We start from the raw sequence: 19,318 nt of genomic DNA on the forward strand, positions 1-19,318 counted from the left end.
GTTTGGAGACACAATGATGCATGTTTGGAGTCCTGACGCAGGGTTTCAACCCAAAACATCGACAATTCCTTTCCTCCCACAGATGCTGCTCGACCCACTGAGTTCCTTGTTTGTTGCTGAAGCACATGTTTGATTGGCACTCCTTCCATCATCTTCATTGTTCACTCCCTCCACCACTAGTACCCTGTGGCCAATGTGTACAATCTGCAATAGCACTGCTCCACTTACCAAGGCATTTTCAACATTATCCCTCCTTAAATACCTGCCATCTGTATCATCTGAAAAGACAAGACAGCAGGCACATGGGAGCATCATAGCTGCAGGTTGACTTCCTACACTCACACTCTCACAACTTGGAATTACATTGCTCTTCCTTCAAGTAGCTGACTCAAAATCCTGGAATGCCTTATCTAACTGTATAGTGGGAGTACATTCGCCACAAAGACTGCAACAGTTCAAGAAAGTGGCTCGCTGCCACTTTCTCAAGAGTAATCAAGGTCAGGTATTAAACCCTGGCACTGCCAGCACCACCCGTATTGCAAGGCATTCACTGAAATGTGCTGAAACTCATCTCAGAAAAGAATGTTAAACATTTATCAATTTTTCTATTGGCTCAACAAGTATATACTGTAAATAGATTTAAGAAAACCCCAGGTTCAATCTGTGTTCTATGCCAAAATAATTTTAGCTGGGCTGGCAGGTAGTTCAAAGTTGGGGAGGAAGAGTTGTCCAGGGTTTGTGTTTGCTGTTGACAGATCTCTGGAAACAATGCATGGTTAATGTAAAGAGACAAGATTGGGCTTGTTTTAGGGACAGTGGACATTGAGTGACCAGAGAGAGTGCCTGTTGTCTGGGGAAGAGTTCCCCATCATAGAATGCAAAGCTTTGAGAAGATAGAAAAAGATAAGAGTTAACCACTTTCCACCACATCAGAGATGATGACTCTGAACATTCTTTTTGAATTTGTTTCAGGAGCTGGAACTTTATTCAAAAATGCAGAACCCATTCGTAGATACACCGACCTTGATGAAATAGACACAAGCCGTCTAATATCGCTGATAAATAAATCATTTGGGAAAGATCTATATGAGGACTACATCTCAGTAATAAAACCCAAGCTACATTCTGTTTATTTGTCTGAAGGGTAAGAGTTTTGCCGCCAACGGGTTTTGTGACTGATCCCTTTTCTACTTGTACGCCCCTCTCTAATTTCATTCGTGAAATAACTGCAAGTGGTTGCAGCTGGCTTTGCTGACTTTGAAATAATTGGAAAGTGAAAAAACTCAATGTAGAAAGGATGAAAGCAAATCAGAAGCACTGGAGAAATCCAGGTTGTAATCTATCACAGACAGAAGAAACCCAAGCCCAGAAAATCCGCTCTGTAGCACAACATGCACACTGTGTGATTGAATTCTAATTGGATGAACCAAAGAATCAGGTACTTACTCACGTGTTTCACAAAGGTCAGAGAGTTACTCTGGGTCCTCCATGCGAACGGCACCTCATTACACAGTTCAACAAGTGCCCAGTGGCACGTATCAGTGTGCAACATATGTTTGGACAGCATCTCTGCTAAATTCAGCTGTCCCACAGATAGCGCAGACCACCTCTGCAAAAGGTGACTTTCACAATGAATGTGAGATCTGTGTCAGCAAGATCTAAAGGAGATCCATCTGACCAAATCAGAGGCTAGGGTGCTTGGAACTACCCTTGGTAGGTCCTCTTTAAGCTATCCACTTTACCCTCACAATGAGGTTTTCTTGGGTCTCTCCCACCACCATACCCCAGCCCATTTGTGATCCTCAGCCCCAGACTTTCACCCTAACCTCCTTTACAACCACTCAATCATAACTTGTATCACTCCTATCCCACCACAGCAGATCATGATAACCCCACCCAAATTCCCCCAATGCCCAGTTCAAACCTAGAGGTCCCACCCCATCCCCTTCTCCCAGTTGACTGGCACTACAATCATTCCCCATTTCCCCCACAAACTGGGCCTCTCTAGCCCCCTTTCCTCCCTCCAATCCATCTGATATCTTGGACCTCATACACAATGGAATTTTCCAGTGCTGGACCCATACTCTTGGTGACCTACCACACATTGCCAGTTTAGCACACCTTACCTGGAGCACCAGACTTGTTGAGCCAAGGTCATTTTATTCATGCTGTTGGCAGATTTCCCGGTGCCATATCATAAGCTCAAATAGGTTTTCCCATTCTACGCAACATTGCCACTGAATGCAGTCCCCTGCTCACCTGATTTTTACACTTGCATAATTTCCAGAAGACCACCGAGAATGGAAACCATAATTGCTTCCCCTCCCACATCCCATCCACCCACCACCACCACCAACCGCCCCCCCCCCCCCCCCCCCCACCACCTGCTCCCTCTCCTAACTCGGGCATATTGAGACCAATCTGTGTTGATCCTTTTGTCTTCTCAAGTGAGACTGATTGACTCAACACAGGGCAGAGACTGACTTGGAAGGATTCAATATATTTGATTATTCCCACAACAGAAGGGAATAATCTGTTGATTTATTATATAATATATTATATTAATTTATTATATAATATAATATATAATAATAAGTTGACTCTGCTCTAATACAGGTCTACAGATACCTTCATAGGTCATCATGGCTATGTGGTACAGAAAAATCTAAAGGGAAAGAAAATATAATTAATTGTTCCATGGAATGCAAAGTGATACAGCTATTGCTTAGACTTCATTTACTTTAAAACAGCCCCAAAACTCTTCAGTTAGGCAGAATTATGGCAAGTTATTGTTCAATATGTTTAAATGTAATTAGGCACTCTGTTATGCAATGAGTATATTGATTTGTAGCTAAATCTTAACTGCATTCCTGTGGCATATGGCACAATTTGCTGCAATAAATTATAACATGAGAATGGGTTTGAATTGCTGACACAACTATCCTCTGCCTGTGTTCCATAGGTACAGTGCTGCTGCAATTATCACCACAGAATCTGTCCTGAATGGGATGCCATATCTTGATAAGTTTGTTGTCAGTACAAGTAAACGCGGCCAAGGGACCAGTCTGATGTTATGGGAATGTATTCAGCAGGACTTCGAAGCACTTTTTTGGAGGTCGAGGACAACAAACAGAATCAATCCTTGGTAAATTCATAATTTATCTGTTGACTATATTTTATATAAAATGTTGTTACATACAAAGTTTACATACCAGAATGAGGCTTCAGGTAATCCTAATTTTATTCAAAGGACCTACAGATAGCTGTCTTATCATTTTGCTTAGAGATTCATCAGTTTAAGGAACACAACAAACACAACTGCATATAGAAGGATAATCATTGCTCAAACATCAATACACTGTTCAATACAAAGTAAGCAAGCAGAGATTTATGGTAATTGACATCAACTTGCAACTTCTTCCACCATACATTAGGACACAAAATTGGATTCAGTAGCACTCTTTATTTGGCAGTCTGCGTGTTAGTTTGAATGGAATTTTATGTGTGACCCACATGCACACATTGCTTTGCAGCAAATCATATCATCCACTGTATTCATAAAGGCAGTGGCGAGTGCAACCTTCAAGAATGCTGGAAGTGTGAGAGTAGACAGAGCTTGACATCAGTCCTCGAAAGCTAGTGCAGCTAAACTGGATTTCCATGATCCAGCTCACGCTATGTGCTTAACTTTAACATTAAAAGCACATCCTAGGTAGAGCTTTCTGAGTGGAAACTAGATCCAGCAACAAAGATTCTCAGAACAGTTGCTGCACCCCTCTCAGTGTACTTTGGGATTTACCCTAACACCCCTCCACCCAGCCACCCCACCAGACCACAGCGAGGCACTGCTTTCTCACCCCCTACGGTTCTGAGCTCCCTGGCATCTGTTCTTTAGCTCAAATGAGAATGGTTAATCATATTCTGACTGTCATGAGAAATACAACAACTCCTTGCTAAAAGCAGATGTACATTTCTCTTAGAAATTGGGTTTCAAGTTTAGATTAACCATTAAAGCAGTAGCTTGACTTGTAAAAATGTATGCATCTGTATACTACATATAAAATGCCGTGCAAATTTGGAGCAGCAAATAATGAGAACTGCAGAGCCCACTTTTGTAGCCACAGATTTACACACGTTGACACATCTGTTGGCAGTTCTCCATTTCACCTGTTACTTTACCATCTCCTTGTATCTTTTCCACCTTTCACTCTTCCTAGCTGTTTGTTATCACCATCCCCTTTAGTCCCTACTTCCGTTAATATCCTTATTTTACTCTGCCATTGTCATTGTCTAATCTCTCCATCTGTTATGTTTACTTGCATAAAGTACAGATACATCAGCATTAGTAAGCAGAGATTGAGGATACAAAGAGAACCCAATAACCCAGATGCCATAGAAACTAATTTATAAATGTATGCATGCTTTTAGGCAAAGACCACCTGCATTGAGATTTTGGCGTGAGTATTAGCCAAATAATTACACGACAATACGCAAAACAAAATGTTCATGTTTCCAGTTTAATAGAAAGGGCTTGACAGCTTCAGGATCTATATTCGCTATGGGTTCTTGATCTGGAACCAGCTTTTGTTAAGTCAGCCTGAACAAGGAGGTTTTGTGTTCTCCCAATTTTCACACATTTATGCTAAGGTAGACTCTCTTACTGCTAGCAGCCATCTAGTCTCTTGTTCAACTGCTCTTTCAGTATACATGACCCATGGCAATGAGTGTCAAATTTTTTTGATTGCGACTAACCTTGCCTGACATCATACAGTCACTTTAAGACAGAACTTTGGCGTAACTACTAAGAGTAGGATTCAATGTGCTTCTCCACCTATGCACACACACACTCACTCAACATAGTATAGAGTCCAATATGTGGCTGGCAGCATAGACCCCACATGGCACCACAGTTGAACAGGCTCAGGAGATATCCCACTTAGTCTTTGATTGTCTGCATCCCTCAGTGCAAAATTTTGAAGCTATATATTCGTATAGTTCCTTCTGTCTTGATTAGAAATGTCATCAGTTGGTTCAATTAAAATATGTCCTCTTTCCAATTAAATGCCTTTCTTTATAGAACAACACCCTCATTGGGCTTACACAGTAGTGCTGTGTATAAGCTTGCTTTTTATTCTTTTACTGCTTTTTGCTAATTTTTTCTCTTAATGCATTTTTTTTCCTAAAGAGTTGCTGTAATTTATTGCTGCCATTGTCACTCAGTGCACAACCAATTTCAGATGCCTTTCACTTGTGCAGGTATTTCAAGCAATGTGATGGAAGCTTTACAACTGGACAATGGATAGTATTTTGGTATGGCCTATCAAATATGCGTGACTCTTATGACCTGGTGGACTATGCAGAAAATTTACCTGATTCTTTTATCAAACCAAAGGAGCCTGTAAATGAGCAAACCTCTTCTATGACAGAAAACTAAATCCCTTCACTTAATGGATCTTTTTTGATCCATGTCCAAAGTATCAATTGTACTCTAAGGTTAGACATGCTTCGGTTTTGGCAAAGATTATTGGTTTGAATCTCTCCTCCTTTTGTAAAAGCTTACCTTCAAGTGCTGCTAATGGTAAAAGAGGGAAAATTTCTACTTAAATTAACAAAGCATGAGTGAATAAAACCAAAGCAAATGAAACCTCCAGTAATGTGATGGTTTTAAAGCTAATTACACTCATCTGTTACAGGACTTTGATCTTTTGTGGTAGGTAGTACAAAGTAATTAGTAAGCTTTCTTTAATTGAAACTGAGATCTGTTATAACGGGAAAGGAGAGCACAGGGAAGCTTGTGACCAAGTTCATCAAAAAACCTGACAATGACTTTCAATCAGATTGTCCAGGAAAACAACCAAGCATCTCTTTATGAAGAGGAGTCAGATTGAGTGAATACAAAGTGTGATCTATTAGAAGTCAGTTTGGACATTTTCACACCCTATTTTCTGTCCTTGTATGAGTGGACGGAAGGTTATATCAGGATTGTAGAATGGAAGATCCCAGATGATGAAATTTCATTTGTACTTCTCAAAGGCACAGTTGGCTTTGTTCCAAAAAAAACAGCATCTGGTTTTGCTGCTACTTCTAATGTCAAAGAGGATAGTGGTAGACTGGCAGGTCCTGCCTGCTTGAGGGAAGGGGGAACAGGTGCCATTCACCAAAAGGATGCCACCTGGGAGGAATCACACAATGATCAAAAGAAATGTCCTTCCTCCAAAGGAACAGCTTCTCATCTAAATTCTTGTTTTATAAACAAAAGCTAAAAATCATTGTGTTTATATATTCTAAATGGAAGTGATCTAGCACTGAGCATTTAAAACATCAGTTAACCGAAAGAAATGCCCTAGAATAATTCTAGATGCATTATTCACTTAAACAGTTTGTGCCAGATTTTTATTTCATTGTGGCAACATTTTTATTCCATTTTCATAGTGATGGAAAACTTTCACCAGCCCTTCCTAAAAACATGGTCATACCAGTTTGTACATTCTGTATAGTCTAAACCAAAAAGCAAATTATTTTCAAACTGTTGATTTGTACACCTGCCTTTGTACAGACAATCCATTACCAGAGTCGAAACAGTGCCTGTAAGATGTTAGGAAGAAGACAAGGCGGCTAGACTCAAGGCAAATTTAAATCCTTAGATCCATCATTCATTGTTTTCATTATTAGTGTTTTAGCTTTCTGCAATCCTTTCCAAAGTCTTAAGTTTTGATTGTGAAAGAGTTAAACAGAGTTTTAATTGCAGGAATGAAAATGCCAAAAGCTTCACTCTTGATACCTTGTGATAATATTTTGAATTCTGAACTCTTGAGGGCTGTCAAATCCTCCACCTTTTGCAACTTTCATGGTTATAGACAAGAATACTATGCAGAAGAAAAGCAAATTCTAGTTTTGCTTCAATTCTCTTCAATTTTTGGGAGAGTCTTTTTCATCACAAAGACCACTTCAGTGGAAATCTTTAATGTGGGAGAGGGGGATCTATAGTTTAGTAATCTATTTATTAATGAAGATATTAAAATAATGACATAGTCCTTAGAGTGGTAATAGTAGTGACTTGATTTATTTATCAGTGCACTGATCATAGATGGGTAAATTTATGAGAATTTGCTTCCAGTGTGGCGTCGAGTTCTGCTGTAGCTGTTCACCCTAGTAACAGCACAATTTGTTGATTCAGTCCATTAATACAGCAAAAATATGATTCCGCATAAACTATGTCATTTCCTTCCTATACAACTATTCTTTTTTAAAAAATCCAACATTATGCTACTTCAATAACATGAAATGTTGAACTCTTATTATTTTTAAAAAGTGAAAAGTATTTACTGCCACAATGTTGACTGTATACTTTGGGCTATATCTCACCAACATGGGGTGGGAATATGAAACAAACTGTCAGAGGCAGTGGTAGAGGAGGGTACAATTACAACATTTAAAAGACATTTGGACAGGTTTAGGGATAGGAAAGGTTTAGGGGGATATGGGCTAAATGCAGGCAAATGGGCTCAGGAAGACACCTTGGTCAGCATGGACAATTTGGGCCAAAAGGCCTGTTTGTGCTGTTTCACTCTGTGAATCTAATATCTATTTACAAAGGAATTTAGGAATTGTAAAATACTGAGAGTTGAATTTGCAATTATCCTGTTGTTTTATAACTTGTGGATTCCTGTGGGTCATTTTAATAGATAACCTGTCACTATATTGTAAAAAATGCAACAAAATCGATGGCCAGTTTCTCCAAACTTCAGTTCTTTGTAAATTGGATGTATCTAACCTAAGTTTCTTTTGGAAAGAGACACAAAGGAGAAATTGTCTATGGATGGTCACACTTAACATGTACATAAGTCTTGGGTGGGTTGTACTTAGCTCTGTATATTCAGTTCTGTTGAATTTAATGGAATTGAATACAGGAGAATACAACCAGCCATCAACACTTCATTTGCTTAGCAAAGAAGAACTTGAAGCCCCAAGTAACATTGTTAGCATAACGGTTTGGGTCATTCAATACCACTTGTAATTGCTCTAACCATTTGAGATTTGTAAGCAGTAAAATTACTGAGCACTACATCTCTGATAATCTGTGGTGCAATCTATTTTGTCCTGTATCATGAGACACTAAAATAAACATAAAAAGGCCATAAGTCATGGAATGGACTGACTTTGTAAAAACATTTGTGGAGGTAAAAGATAACATCACTTAAATATTGACAGACATTAGAGGCACGTGCCAAATGTCAGATCATCTTAAGAAAATTAAATTAGCCAATATTTAAATTATTGCAAATATCTATAAAATGCATATGTGCATGGTTTTGAGAGATATTTTAATCAACTCCTGGATTTATGTTAACTGGACAGTTGTTTATTTGTATGCTCCCCTATCCCTTGTCTAAGCAGATTTATTTTGTTGAGCAACGTACATGATATAATAAGCCCTGATCAAATGGTTGATTTTCAGTCTAAATTTAAAATTTCCTCAATGTATTTAGTACCCCACAATAACATTTAAATTATCAATATTTATGAAATTGGCCAGGGTAAGATGGTGCTTGTCTGTGAATCGCTGCTTGGACACTAAGTGTAATCTACTTTAGTCTCACAGCTCAGTTAATTAGTACTGTGCTGAGTTAGATCATGCTGAGTTAGTTCATCTTAATCAGATGGAAGCAAAGCTACAATTACCCCCAGTCTATTGAGGCAAAGAAGGGAGAAGTAGACCTGAAGTCCTGTTGTGATCACTGTCCTGCTTGTAAAGTGTACATGAATAATAGTCTTTGATTCCGATAATCCCTGTGACTGAACAGCCATCGTTTGCTGACAGGGACTCATACGTGAATAAAGACAACATTGATACACCTGGTTGTTTTCCTGTGTTTCTCACCATGTATATTTTTTATTTACGGATGTATGTTATGGGTTTGATTTTTGCATTGTTCTTCACTATAACTAAGTCTGCCAGTTTTCTTATTAAAATAAAAAAACGAATACATTTTTTAATATCTTGCATTATTTAAAAAACATTCAGAAGAACAAGCACCACTGCCTCGGGCTTCATCTCTGCCAATTGCTTTCAGATTTCAGCCTCATAGAATCTACTCTAAACATTAATTATGCTTCTACATAAACAGCTCACCTTGCCATTTGAATGTATGACAAACACCGTGGTAATAAAATAAAAGTCATCACGGTACAAGTCCTTAATGTGTGTGATTCTGTACCTGTTATTACAGAGTAATTTTTGTGGATTTAAACATTTTAATCATCATGAAGGGGTGAAGTTGAAAGGAGGTGTTTTTGATATTCTGATGACCAGAGTGAAAATGACTTTCCACCAACTAATACACAGGCTTCATTGGTTATTGCTCTGTTGGAATTTCAATTTACGTGGCCAAAAATTGCCATTTGGCACCTTCTTCCATCTTTCTTAGTTGTCACCTCAGTTGAGTATCAAACCCTATTACAACAGTTCTTATTCATTCATTTCCATTGCCTCAAATTATGGACCCCCTCACTTAAATGTTGCTTTTACCATATACAGGCCATTAAAACATTTTTTGTTCTGAAGGTACTGGTTTGCCTGTAAACAGAATCACAGATGCCTACAACCATCCTACCATTCATTCCCATAAACATTCTTTGATTCGTTATGGCTGCTAATTTGAATATGGGAAGAATGACAGCCAAGCCAGATCCCTGTCTCCTCCTGCAGCCATGTGCATAAGTTTGCAAGGAACACCAAGAAGCATTCAAGACCAAAAACCCTGTATAGGTTCTCTACATTCATACAAAGGTCAGTGTACAAATCAGATGAAATTATTGCAACAAGAATAAGGCAGAAATAAATAATTAAAAACATAATGTAAAAAAACTGGTCAATTTCAATGTTTTACATCTCACTTCAAAGCTGAAACACATAACCAAAATTTAAAATTCTTATCTTCAGAGTACTGGTTTACAGTTCCATATTTTTAATCTAGTGTATGAAGACATTCAATGCAGCATAATAGCAATGGATAGTTTGAATAGATTTTAATTGGTCCCACTGTCAGGCAATATATACTGAGGATAAACAGATATGTGGCATAGTGCCGATTTGAATAGAAATCCATTTTTACAGGAAATTGTGTACAGATAAGTATAGGCCAGAGCACATGACTGACATAATGTGATGGACACTATGAAATGTGGAAATCATTTTTTGATTTTAAGAACTCTCTCTTCAGTATTGCCCAGCACTTGCGTTACTATGATGTTATGGTTGCCATATGATTAGGCCTAACTGCCAATTAATGTCCTTCCTTCCTCTTCCAGTCTTTAACTGCAGAATTAGAGATACAGGCAATCCCTGGGTTACGTAAGGGTTCCGCTCCTGAGAACTATCCATAAGCCAATTTCTCCATAAATCAGAAACATGTTTTCTATAGTAACCCATCTATTGTTCTACATACACTTGCTATAATTTTCTCATTTCATTGAATATTCACCCTAACACCACCCATAATTGAACTACTGGAATTTATACAGTATCCAATCATTAATACCACAAAACATTTTATTTTTATTATTACTATCTGAAAAAATGCTTCAAAAATGTATGGGACAGTTTGCATAAAGTCAGGTCATCCACAACCCAAGGAGCCCCTGTTATTCAGTCTTGAAATGCCCATTTTCCAGTTTACTTATCACAATAAGGTGTCAACAGACTACAGCATAACACAAAATCCCTTTGTTTAACCTCAGTATTCTTTGACCCCATACAAAATTAGGCCTATTGTGAATATATTGGATTACAGTTTCAAAACTTATCCAAGTTCATGATTGCTCTTAAACTTCTAATCAGTGTTCAATTTCGCCAGACCTCACAAATACATTTACAGTACATAATGTTCAAGGATTAGATTTGATTTTCAAGATTGTGATTTTTTTTTTGGATTTTTTTTTAGCCTTATAAATCTAAATCTTTTTGCAACTCTAATTCTGGTAAATGGGATATCATCCACAGAGAATATTACAAAACTGCATTAGTCTTGCATATGTTAACAGAATAAATTTAATAATTATTAATAAAGAACCTAAAGAGTGATGACTAGCCTGCATACAAACATATAATTTGAATAATTCAGGTTACTCCATTGTGTTAGATTAAGAAATGGACTTTCTGTCGGGGAGGAGACTGGACAGATGTAAATTTCTCTCTCCCTGTTAGTTATGTAAATGGCTCCCACATTACGGCAATGACTACACTTCAAAAAAGTACTTAATTCACTGCAAAGTTTGCAGACGACACAAAGGTCGGTGGTGCTGTGGATAGTGTGGAGGGCTGTCAAAGCTTACAGAGGGATATTGATAGGATGCAGAGCTGGGCTGACAAATGGCAGATGGAGTTCAATCCAGAGAAGTGTGAGGTGGTACACATTGGAAGGACTAACTCCAAGGTGGAGTACAAGGCTAATGGCAGGATTCTGGGGAGTGTGGAGGAGCAGAGGGATCTGGGGGTTCATATCCACAGATCACTGAAAGTTGCCTCACAGGTAGATAGGATAGTTAAGAAAGCTTATGGGATGTTAGCTTTCATAAGTCGTGGGATCAAGGTTAAGAGCCGCGAGGTAATGATGCAGCTTTACAAAACTCTGGTTAGACTACACTTAGAGTACTGTGTCCAATTCTGGTCGCCTCATTATAGGAAGGATGTGAATGCGTTGGAAAGGGTGCAGAGGAGATTTACCAGGATGCTGCCTGGATTGGAGAGTATGCATTATGGGGAGAGACTAAGGGAGGTAGGGCTTTACTCATTGGAGAGGAGGAGGATGAGAGGAGACATGATAGAGGCATACAAAATATTAAGAGGAATAGATAGAGTGGACAGCCAGTGCCTCTTTCCCAGGGCACCAATGCTCACTACAAGAGGGCATAGCTTTAAGGTAATGGGTGGGAAGTTCAGGGGAGATGTCAGAGGAAGGTTTTTCACCCAGAGGGTGGTTGGTGCATGGAATGTGCTGCCTGGGGTGGTGGTGGAGGCTGATCCGTTGGTCAACTTCAAGAGGTTGTTAGGTAAGCATATGGAGGAATTTAAAATAGAGGGATATGTGGGAGGAAGAGGTTAGATAGTCTTAGGCATGGTTTGAAGGTTGGCACAACATGGTGGGCCAAAGGGCCTGTATTGTGCTGTATTGTTCTATAGTTCTAAAGTGCCTCAAGACATCTTGAAGGGATGTGAAAGATAATACAGGAGTGCAGATATTATATAATTTTAAGTTATTTGTGGTACATGGTGAAACTAAGAATATAAATAGATCTCCTTCTGAGAATTCCAAAGGAAGATTGCCTTGACGAAGAAAATGAACATGCTATCATTTCATACAGAGAGTACCTAAGAAGATTGTGTTTATCCCTTGACAGTGTTACAGGGATTTGGCAGCTGTGTAGCTGACAACATCAATGAACTTCTCTGCAGTTGTTACCACTTTGTGGGTCCTGTTTAGGTCCCATTAATCAGTCAGCAGAAGTTCACTGCATTATGTGGTTCCAGCAAAGCAGAAGGGAAAAAAACTGTCAGGTTCCTCGAAATAAACAGATCCCCACAGATAATGAACATGACTTAAACAAGTCACATGTTTGCACTGGCCTTAATGGAAAATCTCATCAAATTTATTAACAAGAAAATGTTTTACTCACTGATTATCCAGATAATGAGTGGTATTACCTACCTCAGTTTGCATGCCTCTAGATTCAGGATACCAGCACTGCTTAGCAATAACAAAGTAACAAGTAATTGAGATTCAAGGTTAAAATGAGGTTCAACATGACCTTGGATGATTATACCAAGATCGTGGAACAAAAGACAAACAGAATTCCTTGAGTCCATTTCAATACCTAGATAGGTTACTTCACAAGCAGTTCCAGAAATCTGATGCTTTGCTGCACCTTCCATAATTCAATCATTGGAGTTGGAATTGTCTTCAAAGCAAGGGAGGTGAAGAGGGAGATGGTGTTGGAGTTTAATACATGAAGAATGATCTGAGGAGTGTTAGATGGCCCTTCAGATTCGGCTGCCAGCAGTTTGGATTATCAATTAGGTGGAGGATCAATAGTTTTCTCTAAATCAGCAAGCCAAAATAAAGCCATTCTTTACTCCTTGCTTTGCTTTCAGATAACCATCCATTTAATCTGTAATTCCTCTACTATCCTCTCTGGAAACATCAAGCATCAATCACCACATAAAAATGTTTAACAGAGGAAGGCCCCCTTGAAGAAAATTCACCAAATTGTTAGCAGTGCATATGTTCAACACCAAAAGAAACTGGGATTTATATTGCACCTCTCGATTTCACAAAGCAGCTGTGGCCAGCAAAATACTTTTGTAGTCATTGTTTAATGTCAGAATCATGACATCTAATTTGTGCACAGGAACTTCCCACAAAATATGGTACAATATTAGAGATGCATCTTAATATCAGTTCACTGCCTAAGCTACTGGGCATTTCTGACATTCTTCTTTTGTTTTCAGCTCTGAGCAACAGCTGTGATCTTCATTAAACAGCCTTAATATGTTCTTTGGTCAGTTTTCTCTCTCAATAGCCCTCATTAACCTATGAACCAAACAGTTCTATAAATAGTGGAATCACCTCAACAATCTGGCTCACCCCTATCAGAGATAGTCCCTCTGCCCCATCCATTGCACCCTCACCCTCTCTGCAACATAAAACTAACTTGTTTTCTCACTTTCCAAGTTCTGAAGGGTCACAGAATCATATGGTCAAACAGAACGGAAACAGGCCATTTGGCCCACCAAGTCCGCACAGACCATCAAGAGGAGGGAGGTGATGCTGGTGGGCAGGCACAGTGGTGTAGCGGTTAGCGTAACACTATTACAGTTCCAGGTTCAATTCCGACTACTGTCTGTAAGGAGTTTGTACGTTCTCCCTGTGCCTGTGTGATTTCCCTCCGGGTGCTACAGTTTCCTCCCACATTCCAAAGACATACAGGTTAGGAAGTTGTGGGCATGCTACATTGGTTCTGGAAGCTTGGAGACACTTGTGGGCTGTCCCCAGAACACTCTATGCCAAAGATGCATTTCACTGTGTGTTTTGATGTACATGTGACCAATAAAGATATATTAATATATGAAGAATAATGGTCTGAGGAGTGACAGATGGCCTTTTAGATCAAGATGCCAGCAGCTTGGATTATCAATTAGGTAGAGGATCACCAGCTTCTCTGAAATTTGAGATTACCATTTACACTAATCCCAGAAGTGGGATTCCCTGAAACATTAACTCTTTCTCATTAATTGTTTTATCTTTCCACAAATACTCCCTGAGCTGCTGAATTTTTCCAGCTTTTTTTTTAATATAACATGATGTAAGTCTTGGTTTATGTACTTCCAAGACTGCTCATCTCTACCTTTTGCATCTTGCTGTAATAAGATGTACTCCAACCTATATTTTTAATAGTTTTGCTTAATTGACTATTATTCAAAAAGCATAGGAAGGTCCTGAAGTGTAGTGGTTAAGTTACTGGAATAGCATCCAAAGTTTCTGGACCATTGATCCAGAGGTATGTTTGAAATCCACCCTGGCAAATGGGACATGAAGATTCAAGAAGCTAAATGAAATCTGGAATTAAAAAAAGCTGGTCTCAGTAACTCACGACTGTTGCAAGAACACATCTGGTTCAGGGAAGGTAATCAGCTATACTAGCCTACATCCGACTCCAGAGACTTCAGTGTGGTTGATTCTTAACTTTGAAATGTAAAATAATTCATTCCTCCCTCGACAGCCACAAAATACAAATGATTTATTTGAAAATCAAGAAACTAGAGATGTTGGAAATCTGGAAGTACTCAGGTGGAGAGAAACAAATGGAGTCAATGTTTCTTCCAAGCTGGAGAAATGAGAAAGTAAATTGTAGAGAGAGGGAAGGGTGGAGAGAACCAAGGGAATGTCATTGATAGTGTGGAGACCGAGGCTGTCTAGGTGACACAATGCTTGCAGAGCCATCTAGTTAACAGATGACCAGAGATAGTTTGAGAATAAAAAAAAAACAAAAGAACCTAATGGAACTGTAAGAGGCAGAACAGTTGCTGGGAATCTGAAATAAATACCAGTATTAAGATAGATGACATATTAGAACCAGCCAATTCTGACACAATCAGAAAAGGTAAGATACCTGAAATTGCTGGATTTAATATTGGGTCCCAAGGGCTGCAAGGTGCCCCGAAGGAAGATGTGGTGCTGCTCCTCTACATTGGGCATCATTCATTATAGGAGTTCAGAGACAGCAGTCAGAGTGGGAGAGGGATGGAGAATTAAAGTGACAGGTCACTGGGAGCTCAAGGTTCCCTTTGCAGACTGAACGGCAGTGTGCTGCAAAGCCAGTGTCCAACCTGCAACTCCCTTTGCAGAAGACCTCAGTTCAGTCCTCTTCAAGCTACTTGTAATTTTAATTCTCTGACCACTCCCACTCTGACTTCATAATTGAAGTCATTATTCATAATTGCTAAATATAAATATATTCATATATATGATCTGCTCATGTCCATGTGGAGAAGATACTCCCATCAGTACTTGGGATGACGTGCACCTTGAAACTTGATGGTGATAATATTTTCAAATACTTGCTGGCCCTGTGCTTCTAGAAGTTAGGGACTGTGTATATGAGAGGAATTGTCGAAGGAAACTCGTCTTTATCATTTCTATCTTCTGGTGGAGGGAAAATCAATGACAAAGCAGCTGAGTTTGTTCAGGCCTAAGACACAGCCATGAGGAACTCCTGCAGCAATATTCGAGAGCTAAGACTCAGTAAAGTGCTGCCTTGATGTCCAGGGCACTGACTCTGACCTCACCTCAAAAATTCAGTTCCTTTGTTTAGTCCAATGTGGTCTGAAGCCTTTATTCAGGTGAAATTCAAATTGAGCCTCAGTGAACAGGTTATTGTTGAGACTACTTGTTTACAAACCGTTCCATCATTTTGCTGATTGAGAGTGGACTAATGAGGAACTGATTAGCAAGCTTGGATTTGTCTTGTTCTTTGTGGACAGCACATACCTGGGCAATGTTTGATGTTGCCAGGGAGATCCCAGTGACGTAGCTGAACTGGAACAACCTGATCAGAGTTGCAGCTAGACCTGGCACCACCTCCAGGAGATTGTTAAGATCTACAGCCTTTGCATATCTAGTGGATTCACTTTTTTCTTGATATCCCATGAAGTAAATCAAATCAGCCGAGGGCTGACCGCTCCTTTAGTATAGATAGCAGAAGTCCTCCTCCACTTGGCAATACCAGCCAAACTTGGCTGAAAAGATTTTATTTTCATTCAGGATACATGGAGCCTGTTCGTGCTGCCTCCTCCTGCTGCTTCCTTAATTCATAGCTGTACGTGGCAGGACTATGGAGCTTTGATCTGATTGTTCTGCCCCACTTCTTAGCCAAATGTACTAGGCAGCTTCACCAATCTAACACTCCTTTTGTTTAGGCTACTCTGACAGGCTTTTCTCTCTTCCTTATTGAACTAGATTATCTGGCTTCAATGTAATGGCTGAATGAGGTACATGGTCGTTGATGTTACAAATTCTGGTGGAATACTATTCTGCTTCTGATGGTCCACTGCACCTCCTGGATGTCTCATATTGAGCTATTAGATCTATTCATAATCTATCCATCTGACCATGGTGGAGGGTCACACAACATAATGGAATGAAGGCAAGACTTCATCTATCAATTCTGTCACGGACAGATTCATGTGTGACAAGTCAACTTATGACGAAGATAACAATAGGCTTTTCCCTCAGTTCCGATCAGTGTCCTCAACCTGAAATATTAACTTTGTTTTTCTTTCCCCTGCTGGACCTGCTGAATGTTTCCAACAAATTCTTTTTTTTTCAGATTTCCAGCATCTTAAGTTTTTCAGGCTTTTCACTCACTTTGATTGTCTTCCATCCTACTGCCAGCTCAATAGATAACTGTGCCCTTCTAGTCTTAGCTATCCTTAGTCAATAATTTTACCACTGAGCCACTCTCCAAAAAATATATTAAGCTCCCCACCCTGAGTACATACCAGGCTTATTCCTGCTTAGTTGATTTTTTTCTTCAAATGCTCAACACAGAGGAGCACTGACATCAGTTGAGGGAAAGGTCTGGATAGTAATCAGCATGTCTCCTTCCCATATTTGAAACTTCCTGGAGTCTTAAGTTAAAGATTGAAAACTTTCCATACCATTTACTTACGTATGTATAGCACTTTGCTCCAATTCTGAAGAGGTTGTCCTGATAGCAGAACAAGACTTGCTGAGAGTTGATGGCGTTGGAGTCTAACATGTGAGCCAGCTTCTCCAATTTTCACACAAGTTGTACCCTCACTAACATTCATCTTTGTTGGGTGGAATGTTTTTGTCAAATTCTATATGAAAGTTCATGCCAGGCAGTCTGTCAACTTTTTTTTAAATTGTACAGCACAGAAATAGGCCCTTTGGCCCAACTGGTCCATACCAACCAAGATTCCCATCTAAACTTGTCCCACTTGCCCGCATTTGGCCCATATCCCGCTAAACCTTTCCTGTCCATGTACCTGTCCAAGTGCCATTTAAATGTTAATGCACCTGCTTCAACCACTTCCTCTGGCAGCTCATTCCATATACTGACCACCCTCTTGGTGAAAAAGTTCCCCCTTAGGTTCCTATTAAATCTCTCACCTTAAACCTATGCCCTCTAGTTCTTGATTCCCCACCCCGGGAAAAAGACTGTGTGCATTCACCATATCTATGCCCCTCAATGTTTTTATACCTCTATAAGGTCACCCCTCATTCTCCTAAGCTCCAAGGAAAAAAGTCCCAATCTGCACAACCTCTCTCCCTAACTCTGTCCCTCAAGTCCCAGCAACATCCTTGTAAATCTCCTCTGCACTCTTTCCAGCTTAATGACGTCTTTCCTACAGCAGGGTGATCAAAACTGAACACAGTATTCGAAATTCAGCCTCACCAACATCTTGTACAACTGCAACATAACATTCCAACTTCTATATTCAATATCCTGACTGATGAAGGCCAACAAGTCAAAGGCCTTCTTCATCTCCCTGTCTACCTGTGATGCCAGTTTCAGAGAATTATATACTTGTACTCCTTGGTCCCTCTGTTCCAAAACACTCCCCAGGACCCTACTGTTCACTGTGAAATTCACTTTGTCTTTCCAAAATGCAACACCTCACACTTACCTGAATGTGGAGGACTTAAATGTTTATCCTGCCTTGGTTCTTCACATCCTGCTACAAGTGGCAGTTCTAAGGATCTAGTTCCACAAAGTATTCATTCCTCCTCTGCTTGGTCTTTTCATCAGTTCTCCTTCACACTTTGTGTTACCTTCTGCACAAAGGCGACCCCTCCATTACGGCCATTCAGGGAACTGAAATTCACACTTACAGAATTCACAAATCATGACTCAAAAATTTGAGATACTGAACAAAATTTGTTGTCATGAAATTTATGTGAAATGAAGTAAAGAAATAAACACATGGATGTCATTGAGCTTCTTTAACATTACTGGAGCTGTACTCATCTGGAAAATAGGGAAGTATTTCATCATGCTCCTGACTTGGTTGTGGATGGTAGAAAGGTTTTGGGGTGACTATAGGCTAGAGGACCACTGGCTACCCAGCCTTAGAGGTGCCCTTGTATCCTCAATCATCATGTGATCAATTCAGTCAAGTTTCTGGACAATATCAGGCTCCAGAATCTTGAGGTTGTACATTCATCAATGGTAATGAAAGTCATGTATTTGAAACATTACCTACATTTCTGTTTCTACATATGCTGTCTGATATGCTGAGGATTTCAACATTTTCTGTTTTATTTCAGATATTCTGCATTTGCAGAATTTTTCTTTTGGCTACTTCAACATTTGACATTTAATGATTTTTAAACCAAAACAAAATGTTTAAGAATTTTTTGTTTGATTAGGTGAAGGTATGCCATGACTTTAAAATATTTGCAATTCAAGCCACAGGGCAAAAACAAAAATGGGGATACAGAGGTTTAAGTTGGAGAATGAGGCAAGGGAATTACTCAGTTGGAAATAGTTTAACATGTTAAAAGCTTTATAAATGTTAAAAGGTTATTTTTTTTACATTATATGCTTATTGTAATTTATGGTGGGAACAAACTCCTATCATAGTAAAAGAGGAAAAAAAAATTTCAAGAGATACCACTGATCACAATTGCAGAGGAGATGTAAAGGGTTGTTAAAAGGCATTTTTGCATATCTGCACAATGATTAACAGTAATTCAGCCTATTTTACTGCAACCTGTAACAGCTGCATTAGGGGTTA

The 19,318-nt window shown here is 39.3% G+C and overlaps 1 protein-coding gene across 2 annotated transcripts in view; it reads left to right on the forward strand.

Moving 5' to 3' along the window:
* nags (N-acetylglutamate synthase) overlaps nt 1-9,044 on the forward strand; it is a 31,624-nt gene extending 22,580 nt beyond the window's left edge. For both annotated transcript variants that reach the window (XM_052038883.1, XM_052038884.1), the window contains 3 exons: nt 973-1,144; nt 2,963-3,145; nt 5,257-9,044. In XM_052038883.1, the coding sequence (XP_051894843.1) occupies nt 973-1,144; nt 2,963-3,145; nt 5,257-5,434 (533 nt within the window). In that variant the 3' untranslated portion in view covers nt 5,435-9,044. The remainder of the gene's footprint in view (nt 1-972; nt 1,145-2,962; nt 3,146-5,256) is intronic.
* The last annotated feature ends 10,274 nt before the right edge of the window (nt 9,045-19,318 follow it).

This window comes from Pristis pectinata, chromosome 25 (assembly GCF_009764475.1).
Source record: "Pristis pectinata isolate sPriPec2 chromosome 25, sPriPec2.1.pri, whole genome shotgun sequence".
NCBI classification, from domain to species: domain Eukaryota; kingdom Metazoa; phylum Chordata; class Chondrichthyes; order Rhinopristiformes; family Pristidae; genus Pristis; species Pristis pectinata.